Source organism: Neomonachus schauinslandi, chromosome 11, assembly GCF_002201575.2.
Source record: "Neomonachus schauinslandi chromosome 11, ASM220157v2, whole genome shotgun sequence".
Classification (NCBI taxonomy): Eukaryota; Metazoa; Chordata; class Mammalia; order Carnivora; family Phocidae; genus Neomonachus; species Neomonachus schauinslandi.
Window position 1 is genome coordinate 102,267,203 of NC_058413.1, and position 18,125 is coordinate 102,285,327.

General features: G+C 44.3%; 1 protein-coding gene across 1 annotated transcript in view; it reads right to left on the reverse strand.

Moving 5' to 3' along the window:
* The window catches only part of DIXDC1 (DIX domain containing 1), a 59,660-nt gene extending 43,491 nt beyond the window's left edge, over nucleotides 1–16,169 (reverse strand). The window contains exon 1 of the mRNA XM_021696586.2: nucleotides 16,110–16,169. Within this exon, the coding sequence (XP_021552261.1) occupies nucleotides 16,110–16,169 (60 nt within the window). The remainder of the gene's footprint in view (nucleotides 1–16,109) is intronic.
* Nucleotides 16,170–18,125: the final 1,956 nt, after the last annotated feature.

Below are 18,125 nucleotides of genomic sequence, written 5' to 3' on the forward strand. Positions count from 1 at the left end.
CTGAAAAATCATTGAGTTTTCTTTTCCTGATTGATTACTATGACATTCCCCAAATGATGATTTTCTAATTCCATCACTCCTTCTACAGTTATTAATTGGAATTCCTAATATGAGGAGGAGTTCTCCCTTCTCCCCCTATTAACTTATTTACATCAGTATGGGCTCACGGGTATTTATTTCACTTCTATTTATTATATTAATCCATTACTATCATTATTTATTTTGCTGCTCAAATTGGGACGAATGTTGGTTTCTGTATCCTTTTCATATGCTCCAGTCACTTTTTAAAAAATTGTGGTGGGGGCACCTGGGTGGCTCAGTTGGTTAAGCGACTGCCTTCAGCTCAGGTCATGATCCCAGGGTTCTGGGATCGAGCCCCACACAGGGAGCCTCCTTCTCCCTCTCCCTCTGCTTCTTCCCCTGCTTGTGCTCGCTCTCTCTCTCTGTCAAATAAATAAATAAAATATTTTTAAAAAATAAAATAAATAGGGCGCCTGGGTGGCTCAGTTGGTTGGGCGACTGCCTTCGGCTCAGGTCATGATCCCGGAGTCCTGGGATCAAGTCCCACGTTGGGCTCCCTGCTCAGTGGGGAGCCTGCTTCCCCCTCTGACTCTCTCCCTTCTCATGCTGTTTCTCTCTCTCTCTCTCAAATAAATAAATAAATAAAATCTTCAAAAAAATAAAAAATAAAAAAAGTACCTCTTGTTTAAAAAATAAATAAATAAATAAATAAATAAAATAAAAAATTGTGGTAAAAAACACATAACATAAAATTTGTCATCTCAACTATTTTTAAGTGTACAGTTCAGTAATGTTAAGTATGTTCACACTGTTGTGCAATGAATCTACAGGTATTTCTCATGTTGCAAAATTGAAACCCTGCACCCGTTAAAGAACAAATCCCACTTCCCCCTCCTCTCGGCCCCTGGCAACCACCATTCTACTTTCTATGAATTTGAATACTTTAGATAACTCAAATACTGGAATCATACAGTATGATGCCTTTTTGTGATTGGCTTATTTCACTTAGCATAATGTCCTCAAGGTTCATCCATATTATAGCATGTGTCAGAATTTCCTTCCTTTTTAAGACTGAATAATATTCAATTGTATGTTTACACCACATATTGCTTATCCATTCATCTGTTGATAGACACGTGGGTTACTTCTGTTGTGAATACTGCTGCTATGAACATGAGTGTGCGAATACCTCTTCAAGATCCCACTTTCAATTCTTTTGGATACAGACCCAGAAGTAGGACTGCTGGATCATATGGCCCGATCATGTTTTTTGAACACTTCCTTACCTTCTGGCATCAGAAGATATTCCACACTCCTCATCTTGTACTTTCCTTGCCCAGCTCTGGAATCAGCTATTTCTCAAAAGAACTCCGATTCTTTTTATTGGAGAATAGCTTTTAGAAACCAAACTTTGGGCATGAGTTGTGCTCATTGTTACTGCGGTAACATTCTTGGCCCTCGCAGTAGTAGAGTAGGAAATACGTGGATATAGACACACAGACACACATGTCTGCATTTACTTATCTTGACAGAGAGACATACCAGGAATTACAGCATAAATTACACGGATCCCTCCTCTAACCCAACCCACAGAATTCACTCCTTCCAGTCCCTTTTCTTCACTGTAACTCCTTTCTCTCAGTGAGAAACCCAACTCTTACTCTCCTCTATATATTTACTAATATTTGCTCAATCCTAGAGAACATATAAAACAGCATCAGACTTGCTAACTCATACCGTGTGAAAAATTACTAACCACAGGGGCGCCTGGGTGGCTCAGATGGTTAAGCGTCTGCCTTCGGCTCAGGTCATGATCCCGGTGTCCTGGGATCGAGCCCCGCATCGGGCTCCCTGCTCAGCAGGGAGCCTGCTTCTCCCTCTCCCTCTGCCTCTCTCCCTGCTCATGCTCTCTCCCTCTCTCTCTCTCTCTGTATCTCTGTGTCTCAAATGAATAAATTAAAAAAAAAATTACTAACCACAATATAGTATTTGTGCATAGTTCTTTTTGTCTTTAGTCTTACAGTATTAGTCAAAATACTGATTCAAAGTCACTTAAGTTAGTTCCCCACCCACTTTGGTATGGTTCTGTTCTTCATTTGTAATACAGTGGGTTCATTTCTTAGTATCAGTAGTCCATTGTGGGTTCCCCCCACATTTAGGATGATTAGGTTAAAAATTAACAAGATTCCAAAAGTCAAAGCTATACAAAAACATCTAGTCAGGAAGGTGTCACCCCCCACCCCATCACTCTTTCTACTCCACTCCCTCCTCTGAGTTCTTTCCACCCTCTCCTACTCACCCCATACATAACCAACTTCATGAGCTCCACTTCTTCCTTTCTTTCTTGTGTGAAAAATAGCACGGCATTGATATTCTCTTTGCACTTGTGCTTTTCACTTTGCTTCACTTAATATATTCTGGAAATCACTCCATACTGGTTTAGAGATTTTTCCTTATTCATTTTTACAGCTACTGTAGTACACCATTATGTGGATATGCCATAATTTATTCAACCATTCTCCTATATGTGGGCATTTAGAGTTTTTCCAAGGCTTTGCAATTACAAACAATACCACAATGAGTGGCCCTATGCATGTGTATTTTCATGTTGATACAGGTCTACCCTCAGGGTAGATTCCAAGAAGTGGGATTGCTGGATCAAAAGGGAAGCAGGTGGATAATTTTATCAGATATTGCCAAATTCCCTGCCAAAAGTGTTGTGTCTGTTTGCAGTCCCAAAGGAATGCATGAGAGCACACTCTTCCACAGCCTTGCCAACAGATTATGTTGTCGCACTTTCAATTCTTGCCAGTGTGATGAGAAATTTTATCTTAGTGTTGTTTTAATTTTCATTTCTTTCATTATGAATTTAAACCTGTTTTTGTAGGGGCCTCTGGGTGGCTCAGTCGGTTAAGCATCTGCCTTCAGCTCAGGTCATGATGTCAGGGTCCTGGGATTGAGCCCCGCATCAGGCTCCTTGCTCAGCGGGGAGCCTGTTCCTCCCTCTCCTTCTGCCCCACCCACCATGCTCTCGCGTGCTCTCTCTTTCAAATGAATAAATAAAATCTTAAAAAAACCTTCTTTCTGTAGGTTTAATAATCTATTTTATACCTTTTACCTTTTATCACTTTTTTCATATCTAAATGAATTGTCTTTTTCTCATTTTTCTATCAAAGTTTTTGGTCCTTTGTCCCTTTTTTTAGAATTTTAAAGAATTTTTTATATCTTAGAAATGTTACCCTTTTGGGCGCCTGGGTGGCTCAGATGGTTAAGCGTCTGCCTTCGGCTCAGGTCATGATCCCAGGGTCCTGGGATCGAGTCCCGCATCGGGCTCTCTGCTCCTTGGGAGCCTGCTTCTCCCTCTGCCTCTCTCTCTTTGTCTCTCATGAATAAATAAATAAAATCTTAAAAAAAAAAATTAAAAAAAAAAAAGAAATGTTACCCTTTTGTCTTTGACATGTGTTGCAGATACTTGTTTGTCAGTTGTCTTTTGACTTCACTTATTTTGTCTTTTTGGCCATGAGTTTCTATTTTTATATAATCACACTTATTGATTGTTTAATATATTGCCTCTGAATTCTGAATCATGGTTAGAAAGCCTTTCCCTTGATTGAGGTGAAAGAAGAATCTACCTGTTTTTTTTCTAGTTCTTGTATGGTTTCCTCTATCATTATGGTCTCTGGCTACTTTTTGGGTATATAAAGCTACTGATTTCAATATGTTAATTTTATATCCTGTTACCTTATCTTTTATTGTTTGAATTTTATCACTAATTCTCTTCGATTTCCAGGATTTTTTTTTGCAAAAATAAATAGTTTTATTTCATAACTACGCCTTGTGCCTCTAATCAACTTCTCTAGTCTAATTGTGCTCGCTGATACCTCTGGTACAAAGTAGAATAGAGAATGGGCAACCTACCCTTGTTGCTAGACTTAGAGAAAATCCTTGCAGTGTTTCCCAATTTAGGAAGTTACTGGTTTTAGGACTAAGGTATATATATTTTATCATGTTAAATATATCAATCAAGTCTTATTTTCTTGACTGTTTTAATGAAGAATGGATGTTGAATTTCAATAAAAGGTCTGTCAACCTTTATTGAGATAATCTTATGATTATTTTTCCTGAGACCTATTAATACGGTATACAATACTAACGGATTTCCTAATAATGAGCCTACCTTGCATTCTTGGAATGAAACCCACCTGATGATAGTGAATTATATGTTTAATGTTGTATTCTATTTATTATTGCTATGTTAATACTATATGCATGGTACTTTTTCATGAGTATTCATAAATATTAATCTGTGGTTTCCCTTTTTGCACTCTCTTTATCATGTTTAGGCATCAATATTATATTTGCTTTTTGAAAAGAAGTAGGAAGTTTCTTTTCCTTTTCAATGCTCTGAAATAATACATAGAACATTGGAACTATCTGGTAATATGTGGCAGTTTGGTAGAATTCCTCCATGAAATAATCTGGAACTGGTACTTTTTTTGATAGCTTCTTAATAGGATTCTCTCTTTCTTCCATAGAAAATTATCTGTTTAAATTTTCTGTCCCTTTCAATGTGGGTCATCAGCATTTCCCTAGGAAATTATCCATTTCCTCAAAGTTTTTTTTTTTTTTTTTAAAGATTTTATTTATTTATTTGAGACAGAGAGAATGAGAGAGAGAGAGAGAGAGAGCACATGAGAGGGGGGAGGGTCAGAGGGAGAAGCAGGCTCCCTGCCGAGCAGAGAGCCCGATGCGGGACTCGATCCAGGGACTCCAGGATCATGACCTGAGCCGAAGGCAGTCGCTTAACCAACTGAGCCACCCAGGCGCCCCTCCTCAAAGTTTTAAAATGTGTTCGCACAGACCTCAAAGACTCTTACTATTTGTTGCTTCAATGGTTACTTCTCCATTGTCACTTCTTATTTTGTATATTTGTGCTTTCTCCCTTTTTTCTTCTGCATTGTGTTAGCTAGCAGTTTCTCTATTTTGATAATTTTTTCAAGAAGTCTTAACCTCTAAAACCATGATACCTAGAACCAAGCACAATACTGTGGGTAAAACCAGACACTCAGCTTCTTCATCCAAAATAGTTCACATTTTTTCCTCCTCTCTCTCCCTCCTCCTCCCTTCCTCCTCCTCTTTTCTTTTTTTTGTTAGCACCTTACATTGTTGACTCACACTGAACTGTCAACCAAAACCCCTACATAATTCTTAACACGTTCTGCTATTAAACCAATCTCATCCATCTTCATTCTTGCAAAACTGGTCTTCTTGATCCATATTTACCTATAACAAATTTTACTTGTTAAATCCCATCTCACAAGATCCTTCTAGATGGTTATCATTTCATGCATTCATTTATTCAAACCAACCTATATTGCTAGGAATTGTGCCAGGTTCTGCTTTTAAAGGCACATAAATAACTATGATACAAAGGAATTATGGTGGCAATAGAGAAATATTAACAAATACTATCTGTGCACAGAAGGAGCAACAGGATGGAGGATGTGGGGATCAGGGAAGGGTCTAGAGGAAAGAAGACATTTGTCTGGTTCCCTAAGGATGTTTGCCAGTTGGAGAAGGGGAGAAGGGCATCCTAGAGAGAGGTGGTGAAAGAAAAAAGAAAGAAAGAAAGAAAGGAAGGGGGAGGGAGGAAGGAAGGGGAAAGGAAGGAAGGGAGGGAGGGAGGGAGGAAGAGGAAAGGAAGGAAGAAAGGGAGGGAGGAAGGAAGGAAGGAAGGAAGAAAGGAAGGGAGGGAGGAAGGAAGGAAGGAAGAAAGGAAGGGAGGGAGGAAGGAAGGCGAAAGGAAGGGAGGGAGGGAGGCAGGGAGGGAGGAAGGAAGGGAGGGAGGAAGGAAGGGAGGAAGAGCAGTGAAGGCATATGGAATCCTGGAGGAAGAGCCAGCTAACAAATTCGTGTGTGGGCAGAGCCTTCAGTGGCCGGCGATGGGGAAATAGGTCAGCACAAGACCTATCTGCACTTAGACTCACAGCTCAAAGACCTGCAACAGCAACATGTGGAGTTTTGAAACAGGAGGGTGAAACAGTGAGACCTGCATCTTAGAAAGGTCACTCTGGACACACAGTAGAACACGGGATAGAACGAGGAGCATCCAGATTCGGAGAAACCAATGAGGAGACCGGGCAATAATTCAAGTGAGAGATTATGAGAACCTGAACTGAAACAGTATAATTAGAAAATTCCAGAAACAAGTCAGGTGACTGATAGGATAAAAGCAGTGACAAAAAGAGAAGGTCCAAAAAGTTATACCTGGGGGATAATTTGCTTTCACTGAGATGGAGAAAATGTGAAGAGCAAATAGTTCAGTTTTGAACAAGAGTCTGGGCTATGTGAAGCCATCAGAGTAAAGATGTTCTACAGCCAGTTGGCAAAATACAGGTGCTAGAGCACAAGAGATGGGGGCTGGGTGGGAGAGGCATGTTTGAGAGTATCTGTGGGTGACAGGCACAGGCCAGGTGCAAATAAGACAGTAACTACCATCTACTGAGTGCTAACTACCTGCCAGGACTGTGCTAAGCACTCTACCACATCCTTTCCTAGGTATATAAAAATAAATGTATAATGCATATTTTAATTTTTATATAAATATTTATTTATTTATAACCCCCCCCCCATGCACGCGCACACACGCACACACACTGATCCTGTGAGGAACTATTATTCCCATTTTACAGATGTGGAAACCAAGGTTTGAGAGCAACAACATGTGCAGGGTCACAGGGCTGGTAAGAGGCAGGAAAGGGATTTGAATTCAGTGCTGACCCCAAATCCTGGGATCTTACAATACCCCAAAAAGTAAGGTGAACTATAAAACATAATTTGGCAGGAAAGAGGTCACTGAAGGAAAAGAAGAAAATGAAAATGTACTGACTGCCAACTCTTGTCAGCCACTGAATGAGGTACTTTTTATGCAGTATCTCCTCTAATTCTCATACCCAATCATTAAAATCTGTATTATTAGTCCCATTTCTTATGGAAAAACTTGCTCAAGACCACAGCACTGATAAATGGCAAAAAAAAAAAAAAAAAGGTGGGGGGATTTGAAACCCCTCTATCTTAGTCCAAAGAATATAGTGAGCAAAAAATAAAATTATTGGGGTACCTGGCCAGCTCAGTTGATAGAGCATACAACTCTTGATCTCGGAGACGTGAGTTCAGCCCCGCACTGGGCATAGAGATTACTTAAATAAATAAAAGTTTTAAAATAAAATAATTTTAGAATAGGAAATCTGATAGATAGAAAAAGAATCTGGGGGGCGCCTGGGTGGCTCAGTCGTTAAGCGTCTACCTTCAGCTCAGGTCATGATCCCAGGGTCCTGGGATCGAGCCCCACGTCGGGCTCTCTGCTCAGTGGGAAGCCTGCTTCTCCCTCTCCCACTCCCCCTGCTTGTGTTCCCTCTCTCGCTGTCTCTCTCTCTCTGTCAAAAAATAAATAAAATCTTTAAAAAAAAAAAAAAGAAAAAAGAAAAAGAATCTGGGAATCCTGGGATGAGAGAATTTTAAGACGGGTGGTCAATAATGTCGAACACTATTGAAAAGTCAGGCTAAGGACTGAAAAGCCCATTTCGATTAATAATTAACAGGCTTTGGTGACCTTTTTGAGAACAGATACTATAGAGTGGTGGGTTAAAAGTCAGAGGGCAGCAAACAGAGAAGACACCAGGAAGCAGGTAAACCCAGGCAGTGAGGTATTAGCTGGAGGGAAAGGTGGAATAGGGAACAAAGGTGTTTTAGGATGAGAGGACATCTGGAGGCCGAGATGAGGGGTAGGTGGAGGAGAAACAGACACAAGGGGAGGGTGTGAATGATGGGGCAAGGTTTCAGAGGAGAGGACAAGGGCCGCTTCCTCCTCTGATCATTAGGAGGCAGGAGAAGGTACTTTTGTAGAGAAGTCTGGAGGTGGGGAAAAGGTGTAACTGAACTAACATGAGTTTGCTCATACAAAGGAAATTTTATTTGTAGCAGATAAGGAGATCACAGGGAATAATTTCTAAAGCTGCAACTGCCCAAGGAAAGGTGGATGGGTTCCTTTTATTTAGGGTTAGGATGAATATTTAGAAAGAGGAGCCCTGCCATCGTATGTAGAGGGGGGCATAAGGTCACACATGAACCCTAAGGTAACATGCCTAGACATATGTTGTGCTCCATCCTGGGCAGAGATTTTAGCATTATAATGAGTTGAAGGTAACTGTCGGTCACTCCATGGGTCACTCCATGGTCCATCTGCACAGGCAGGAGTCAGGGGTTAAGCTCAAACTGGTCTGGGCAGTCTGGGCAGTGACTGCTCGAGGAGTATAGTTTCGGTTTACAGCCATGGGGTCTTTCATCTGAGTTAAGAGAGAAACTGGAAAGAAGAGCTCCAGGAACAATGGGGGACAAAGATCAGTGGGTATACACAGGTGAACAGTAAAGGTCAGGTCTTGGGATCTAGCTGCTAACCAGGGCAGTGGAAGGAGCTCCAATCCAATTGCCCCTCTTCACTATGAAGTCGGCCTGCTTGCCGTTAATAGTGAGAGGGACAAACAGAATGAAGGAGGCTTCAGGAAGGGACGCGCTGCAGGAAGCTGGAAAGTACAGGGAATGCTAAACATGCCCTGGAGACACCAAGTTCCTATTTTACCCAGATTCATGTCATTTAAAGAACTGATAAGCATGCAATCATTGATATCATGGACGAAATCATTGATAAAATACTTTTGATTGAAGAAGGGCCTTTGTCCTGTTGCTACTATGTCGGCATGTTGACAGAGACTCCTGAACGGCGGCGTCTCACAAAGGGACCAGAGACTCAGGACTGAGTGGGGCTACTCTCATTCGCAGGTTGGGGTGCCCGGGCTTTAGGTCTCTGCCGGCCCAGGAAGTCTAATCTGGGGAGCCGAGCACTAAACCAAACCTCCTCTTTGACCTGAAGGCATCTGTACCTCACACCCAAGGGGAAGGCCAGACCCTGTTCCTGCTGTAAATGCCTACTGCTGGCTCAGAAGAAATGGATTTGAAGTACAAAGTAGACACTCAGGACGACCAGCCACACCACCACCTCCCCCACAAAGACGTTTACCTTTAAAGAGGCCTGTAGTGCCGCCTAGGCCCTGAGTAGCTCTGCTGCTTGGTTTTAAAAATTACTAGAGCTACTTCAGCAGCAGATGAAAGACCATATGCTTTTTGCAAGAGGCTGTTACTCTCTCGGGGTTGGATCGGTAGTTTTATTTTTCTCTCTCCTCCTCCTCCTCCTCCCTTACTCTCTCGGGTTGGACTAGTAGTTTTCTTCTCCTCCCCCCCCTCCTCCTTCTTTTTTTGGCCCCATAGTCTTTTCTCAAATTCTAACTCGTGTGAAAGGCAGATACGTAAAATAGAGAAAAGCTTCCCTGGTTAGGGCCAGCGTGGGGGACCCAGAGCCTAGCTCACTCACCCTCTTTTTCTCCACCTCCAACCCCCTACCCCAGAGACATGAAATAACTTCTTAAGGGCTTCTTGCAGCAAGTGGGAAAAAAAAAAACCCCACTAAATGGTTTAGTTCTAGCACTATCGCTTTATCAGTCAATTATTCAGTGATGACAAGATGCGATAGGTTTGGCAAAATGAAAATATCTGGAATATTAAGACATACTTCTTGAATATGCCCCTAGTTCTTGTTCTGTTTCCAACAACAACAGCTGGAGAATCACAGCAGGACAATAAGTTCAAGTCAGGCCCACGGGGTTAGGTATAGCAACAGCTCTTGGGGTGGCTGCCCAGGTCACAGTGATTCTCCTTCTGTAGAAACGTGCCCCCTCTGCAGACACAGTGTGGGCCCCAGGACTCGACTGCTATGATATCACCCCCCCCCATGGCCACAGCTCACTGGTCCAGCTGAGTTGACTGTTCAAATCCAGCCAATCTCCGGAATTTTATGATCTGGCCTTCAGGAAGAGAATCCGTCTCCATCTCCCCACCCATCTCTTTTTGACAAAGTTTTAAGATAAAAAACTTAGATGTTGCCGTAGGCCATGCTGCCCACCTGCAAGAGAAAAGCCATACGGAGTGAAAGGGAATAGAGCCACCCCGCAGAAAGCACCAGAGATAAATGGCAAAGAGCAGAGGGAGGGAGGCTCCCAGCATTTGAGTTCTTGATTTTCATTGAGACTCTGCTCCATTCTTGCCCTTTTGCATGGTTTAATTTTTCAGCTTTTCCTTGGATTCCATGAGTCAGTAAATTCCACTTTCTATTTCTGCTAGCTCAAGCTGGGTTCTTGGCACTTGCACTTGCCACCAAAGTAGCAGGACAATCAAACACACAGCGTCGGTGACAGCACAGAACTAACCTTGGTCCAGAATTAACATCTCTAATTTGTTCTGGGGAAGGTAGAAAGCTGCCTGTGTAATCCAGAAGTCTAGAAAGACGGGGCTTTTCTGACAGTCCTTTGAGTCAGGCATCAGGGGGGAGAAAAGTAGATGCGGCCACAGGGAAAGCTGGCTGAGCAGGATTTTGGCTTGATGAGCCCAAATGGCCATAAAGCTGTGCGAATAGTGGTAACACCAAGGAGTGGCTGGAGTGGGGAGCCCTTAGCAACTCCATAATCTCCATCAGCTTCCTCCAAGCCACTCCAAATAACCGTACAATAGAAGTTAAAACTCTTCCAAGCATTGACAATTCTATCCACCATCTTCACTTCTGCCTGAATCTTGACCCTGAAACCTCTCTTGCGCCAAAGGTTACTTTCTTTCTGTTTCTCTTTGGAACGTGCCCTTCCTTCCAAACAAGTTTGCAAACCCAGCCTCTCCTATCTCCTCTAAGCCTCAAGGTCAAAGAGACTTCCTACAGGGGACTCGTTTGGTTAGAGTTGCAAAGAGCACTTACTGGGCTTCACCAGGAAAGTCTGTCATCTACTGTTCCTAGTGCAGAAAGCATCCCAAACTGAGCTCTGTGGCTCCCTGCTGGCAAGCAGGAAAGACAAACAAGAGAAGCAGTGGGGCTCTGGTGGTGTGCTGGAGAGTTCAGGAGGAGACCTGACTGGCTCCGGAAGGAAATCAGCTTCACAGTGAAACCAGATGCCTGTGTGGGACCAAGACCCTCCAGCAGCAGAAGATGAGGGGTTGGGGATACGCTGCTGGAGAAACTGAGGGGAAAGCAGGAGGTTTGGAAAGCTTGAGTTATTACTGGCCTGAATTCTGCCAGTAAGAGAACATAATATGGTGTAGCCTTTCTATTAACTCTTTCAGGCCTTTACTGAGCCAGCAAAGGCGACTTACTCATTGAACCTGGTGGCTAATTAGGTAAAAATGAAGCTCACAAGTAAAAATATCATTACATTTCTTCTTCCTATATGGGCCATGCTCTTCATATTTGTGTTCAGCCCAGTGGTCGAAGGATGATATACCACAAAGTGAAAAACTAAAGACTTTATGAAATATTTCATTTCCTAACCTTATTTTAAAATTCCCACTAGTTACAAGTTCCACAAACACTCTGTTCCTTCAGGAGTACATGTTATAAAGTAAGTGCTCAATAAATGCATGTGAATGAATGAATGAATGAATGAGACAGACATCACTGCAGATGAGTGTCCCCTATCCTAGAAACAGAGCATGGAGCCCACTCTTAGGGCCTTTGGGACTGGTTCCCTGTCCCCTTATCATACCTGACCATTGAAGGTCACGTTCATGACTACTTCAGTGGGGCCTGGTTTGGGGATAACACATAAGGAAATATATTCAGTCCAGTGTCATTTTGAGACTTTGGTCCCTGCCACCTACACAAGGCCAGTCACGGCCAATGAAGCATTTCCAGTTCTTCCCAGTCTCTCTGAAGTGCCTGGGGGAGCGGCACCTGGCAAACAGTGCCCTATCACTGCTCCACACGCCTGGCCAGCCCATCACTCACCATGAGGAACATAAAGCTGCCTGAGAGCTTGCTGCCAGGGAGCATCTGTTTAGCTGGCATTGACTCCTGTGGGAACAAAGCCAATGAGCCTGGGTGAGGAGAAGAGGAAGCAGTCAGGATAAAAAAAAAAAAAAGGGTTAGGGAGTAATAGTGCTTTGTTACATTAAAAACTTAACAGGCCTTTTAATTTCTACAGCAAAGCACAGAGGAATTCACTGTGGAAATGTGTGAAAGCCTGTGGCTGGCCCCATGTCGCAAATCCTACTTCATGGAAGGCACAGGGCTCGGAGGAGTGATGTTTGCTACGGCCACTCCAACCTGCCAATCCTCTTCCTCACTCATCCTATGTACCCCTTATGGGGATGACACCAGACAAAGGCTCTCCTTGTATTTCTCAGGGACTGCCACGCAGATGAATCTCCATGTGGGATCTAAGTTTCTACTATTCTACTTGGAGGGAAACAGGTAGGCAAAGTCTTCCAGGTTGTGCATTTCAAAAATTAAGGCTCAGACAACTCCCATTCAGTTGACCAACATTTTAATAAATCATTCCCCATAACTTTCAGTCCCTTGAGCCATTTACACCACAGCCAGGCTCAGGTTTGTTCTGCCTGACAAACAAGATTTCTGTATCACCACAATTTTCCCAAGTTTGATACTCTGAACATTTACTTTATTTTCACTGACCTGTGAGCTCCACTAGGGAACAGACTCTATGTTATTTGACTTCTATTTCCAGAGCCTGGCTGGTGTCTGGTAAACACAGTAATTCAGTGAATGCCTGTAGAATGAGTGCTTCCATGCCTGTTTACCACACTAGCAGGAAAAAAGAGTTTGGCTTCAGTGAGCACATAGGTTGGGAAATATTTGGTGCTTTTCAGGATATCATTAAGTAGAAGAGATCCCTATGATCTCCCATGAACACTACCTCTTTTAGGATGCTTATTGTGGTAAGCATACTATTACGGTTTAAAAAAATTTTTTTTCAGCACACCTACAAATCTCTCCCTATAAATTCTCTGGAAGCAGGAACCAGGTGTGTTTCAATTATTTTATCCACCCCCTCACCCAATAAATGAACTAAATAACCAAATGAATGAATGTTTATTGACCAAACCATATTAGAGTCTCAGGTCTATCAAAACCTTCCAATACAACCACCCAAGTCTTTTTAAAAGAAAGTTCAGCCCCCAGAAAAACACTTGCAGAAATTTATGTTGGCACATCAACCAAAGACAACATTCATAGGACAACATCAATACCAAGTAGCAGAGAAAACATATAGCTTTGAGGCGCATGCAGAATGGGGAAAATGTGAACTGTGGATAGCCTGGCCAGGCCCAGAGCACAAGAGACTGGGGATGACAGCCAGGGTAGGCTAGAGAATGTGGTGGTAGCCAAAATTTGTGGATAACTCACAATGCAGATCAACCATGTCAGTAAGAGGAACTGCACTGACAACACTGACCTAGATCAGTTCTGTGGGGAATTTGTCAGGTGTGCTGAAGCAAGGGCTTTATCCAGGGAAGGTGGCAGAAGAAAATTGTCATGCACAGTTAAGCATACTGGCAAATGGACCGAGAACAGGGCCAACAACGGATAGAGGGAAGCCTTGATTCAGAGGGTAGGGTTTCTCTCTGCTGCAGGGTTCCCTTATAATTAACCAGTTAGAGTCATAGCTTCATTTCCTGTGGCAGTTTTCTCTGCCACACAGAATGAGGTCACAGCCCTAACCACACAGATCTATAAAGCATCTGGGAGATGAAGAATGGTTTCAGATAAGCTTGGATCATTCCCCAGAGATGACTGGACACATGTGTGGTATTCTTAGCCTCAGTAGGAAGAGCTTCTCAGAGGAATCAAAGGGTGTTCTGACACCAGCTTTTAAGTCCCTATTTACATTCTTATCACATGACTCTAACAAAAGAGATAGAATATTACTAGATCTATCAAGCAACTCTAGAAGCTGGAATAAATCAATCAGGGCTCCATCAACTCTGAAATAACAAATGGTAGCAGTATTCAGTAGTACTAGATATGATACTCTAAGTGAAAAGGATTATTTAATATAATTTATTATGTATGTGAAAGAATTATTTAAACTCTCAGGGGCCATTGGGATTTAACATATTACTATGAGTAGTATTTAGATGATGTCAATTTCTCAGAAAAATCAGAAATACCTATTGGCTATCAGAGTTCCAATCTACAAATAGAAGGGATGGATTTTACATAAGCCCATGAAGGGGACAGAGGGAAGCATACAGGATGGGCAGGAAAATCAAACATCAGACAGGGACAAGGGGCATTACTGCATTATTCTAGATGAGTTCATTATAAAGTTGTGTGCGTTGCTTTGATGAAGAGACTGTGTTACCACCACAAACAGAAAACTCTCCCACTGTCCTTTCCCCTTATGTCTTACCAGAATGGGAGATCAGGGGATATTTATGCAAGCACTAGAACATGAAAAAGACAGCCAAGTCTTTTGGCTCTTTGGTTGAAAGGTTTGGAACTGAAAAGGAACCGAAGGCAAAGGCTAGGGCTGACTGTGCTGGTTTCCTCCACCTAATAAGACAGTGGGACCTGACACCCAGGGGCTGAGTTAAAAAGCCGGGAAGCTATAGAAGGACCTAAGGAGCTTCTGCCACAACTGATAGATGGGTCAGACAGTATGAAGCTTGAGACCAGGGGAGCCCCAGAGGCCAAGAGTGAGAGAAGAGGAAGCAGGAATATTGGTAGCACTTAAAGAGGTGGCTTCCAGGCTCCGTGGTGTTTCATCTCTCAGACTGTGGCTCTTTCTTAACAATCCCCTTACGTGTGTTCAGGGAGGGCTGATGCAAAATGAGGAGCCCTGCAGTGCAGGCAGGATGCAAGCTCCACCCTTCCGTGAAGGCTGTGACATCCCTGGGCCAAAGGAAAATCCCAACTTGGTTCATTAGGTGGGGACAGCATTTCTGCAGTTTTCCTGTGTCAGGAACAAGGCTGGGGCACAGGGGCAAGGGCTGGGAAGGTTCCGAGACAGGTCGGCTGCGGAGCTTTTTAATTAGAAACAGGAATTGAGGAAAGAATGTACAGTGCAGCGGGAGAAAGAAACTCTTACACACACATTCATGAGAAGGGTCACCTCTGGGGAACAGGCCAGGATTGGAGGGGTGGCCAAAGGCACAGAGTCTTGCCTGTAATGTTCATATTAAGAAGAGAATGGATTCATGTGTTGTTTAACTAAAAACTGATCTTCAAAAAGCCTTATATTTAAGAAGGACATAGAGGGAAGAAAGAGAGAGGTGAAAAGAAAAAGAGAGAGGAAGAAAAGATGAAAGACACAACCAACAGCCTAGGTCTCCTTGTAAAGGTCTCCCTGGATGCTGGAATCAGGTGACCCAAAGGGGTGGGGCTTGGAAGCATTGGAAGACACATGGAGCAAATCACAAGGTGGGGGGGGAGAGTCCTAAACCAGAATTTCCTGCGTCACAAGAGAAGGAAATGGAAGAAACAACAGAATTCTGAGAGAAAACAGTGAAAAGAAAAAGACCCCCAGCCAGTCCTGGCCCATACTGCCGGTCAGATCGACGGTCCAGTCCCCCAACTCTCACACAGAAGGGAGCAAATGCTGGTTCCCCTGAACGGGGCCAGGAACTCAAGCAACCTCTCTCCTCTTGGGTCCTGTCGGCCAAGCATGCCCTTGGTTGTGAAGAAATCCACTGCCCGGAAAATGGAAAGAGATATAAACACGAAGAGAGCACTTCATGTGGACCACCTAGTCACCCTGCCCTCTCTCAAACTTTCCACCAATGCAATTCCACCCCACCCCTAACTTGGCCCAGCCAGTTAGATCCTGAAATAGAAGGAGCACTCTTGCCATACATGCCGGGGTTTCCCTGGGGATTTTCTTGGGGAGAATCCCCGGGAAGAGTGGAGACCACCTCTTTTGGAAGGAGATGACCTCTGAGTTTTTGGTCCTGTCTGTTGGGCTCAGGTAAGCCACCAGGGAAGGGCATCGCTCAGGGGAACTGGAGGCAGGCGGCCCTTCAGATTTCTCCCCGTTAGCCATCTCGTCTGCACCGTACCCACCACCTTGGCCCCTTAGGGCTCTGCGGGGGAAGTGATCTGGGGTCCCCCTGAGGATGGGGGCGGAGAACCCCTTCCAGAGATTAGGCGGGAGGCGCTGGGGGGAGAGGAGCTGGGAGTGGGAGGAGCAGACAGTTACCTCATTGAAGCCCTCCTGCAGGACGTCCAGTAAGTTCCCCCGGGTCAGGCAGGCAAGCATTGTTCCTGGCGGGGGCTCCCCGGGCGGGGTCTCCAGGCCAGGCAGCGGCCGCCGCCGCCTCCTCCCTCCGCACACAAAGACTCTCTGCTCAGCTCATGGGGATCTCTCCGGAGTCCCGCAGGCCACTCACTTACTGGAAACCTAGACCCGAGCCAAACTAGCGCCTTCCACTGGGCATGCTCGCACCGGGCCTCGCCGGAGGGGCCCAGGCGCTGTCGCGGTTCCTATAGAAACAGCTGGGCGCGCAAAGGGTGGAGGGGCGCTGGCTGGCAGCCCCCGGCCAGGAGTCCGTAAGGGGGAGCACCGCGGGCGCGCGGGCGGGCTGGTGTGCGCGCACACCGCACACACACACAGACGCACACTCTCTCTCTCTCTCTCTGTCCGTACAACACACACCGGGCTGGGGGCGGGCGTGTGTGCCTACACTGCAGACACATACACACCAAGCCCCCGGCGGGCGTGCGGGTATGTGTGCGCGCGCGCTGCGAACATACATCCACGTGAGCGCACACACATACACTCGACACACCGGCGGGCGTGCCGGCGTATGCATGCGCTTGCAATCACACACGAGCTCACACACCAGGCCTGCAGGCGGGAGTACCGGCGTGAACGCGCGCTACACACGCGCGCACACACACGTTCTGCTGATTTAAGGCCCAACGCTCCACCACAAGATGGGTGGGAAGGGGAGTGAATCAGGATTTTTTTTCTCCCAGACTAGCTGAAAACAGCAACCTTTTTCCGTAAGGGGCCTGGACAGTGAGGTTGGACTAAAGAAGGGGAAGCAGAAGGGACAGAGAAAAAAAAGAGAAAGAGAAGAACCACCAGAAGGAGAGGGGGGGTAAAAGAGGATAGAGCTTTAGTTATTAATAGTATTAGAACACATTTAATAGAAATAGTAGTAAAGAAATACCACAGGATCATAACAGAAACATCAAGGGGAAACCAAGGATCACCAAGGCTTTACCCAAAAAATCTGTATTTCTTTTAAAAATAACTGCTAAGGGGCGCCTGGGTGGCTCAGTTGATTGAGCCACTGACTCTTGATTTAGGCTCAGGTTATGATCTCAGGGTCCTGCGAGGGAGCCCCGCCACGGCCTACCCCCTTCCTCAGAGAGAAGTCCACTTCAGGATTCTCTCTCCCTCTGCACCTTCCCCCTGTTCTGTCGCTCTCTCTCTAAAATAAATAAATCTTTAAAACAAACAAATAACAAAAAATAACTGCTAAAATGTAAAGCCCATATTTTTAGTGAGCTTTAAATGAATTAAATGGGTTTTAATTGAAATAAACACTACAAGGGCGCCTGGGTGGCTCGGTCCTTAAGCGTCTGCCTTCCGCTCAGGTCATGATCCCAGGGTCCTGGGATCGAGCCCCGCCTCGCGCTCCCCGCTCCGCGGGAAGCCTGCTTCTCCCTCTCCCACTCCCCCTGCTTGTGTTCCCTTTCTCGCTGTGTCTCTGTCAAATAAATAAATAAAATCTTTAAAGAAAAAAAGAAATAAACACTACAGGTGGATGATCGGTATTAAGGAGGGCACTTTTTACGATGAACACTGGGTATTATACGTAAGTAATGAATCACTAAATTCTCCTGAAGCCAATATTACACTATATGTTAACCAAAATTTAAATATTTTGAAAAATAAAATAAAATAAATACTACAAAAATGCCCTGGAGTATTTGAAAGAGTTAGGTAAAAGCTTCCCCAAATGAAATAGAGAGCTATTCCCCTCTGTTTCTAGTTATTCAAGTCACAGCCTTGCTTATTTATTTTTAGGACTACTAGTCATTTGTACTCTCAGTGCACATTCTTGTTTCTATAGGGAAACTGGAAGCTGAAAGAACACCCATATTATATTACACCTCGTGATCCCAGATGGAGGGGAAGGATTTACAGAATGTTAAGGCTCAAAGAAGGTCAGGGCCTTGCCCAAGGACACAGCTGGTCAGTAAT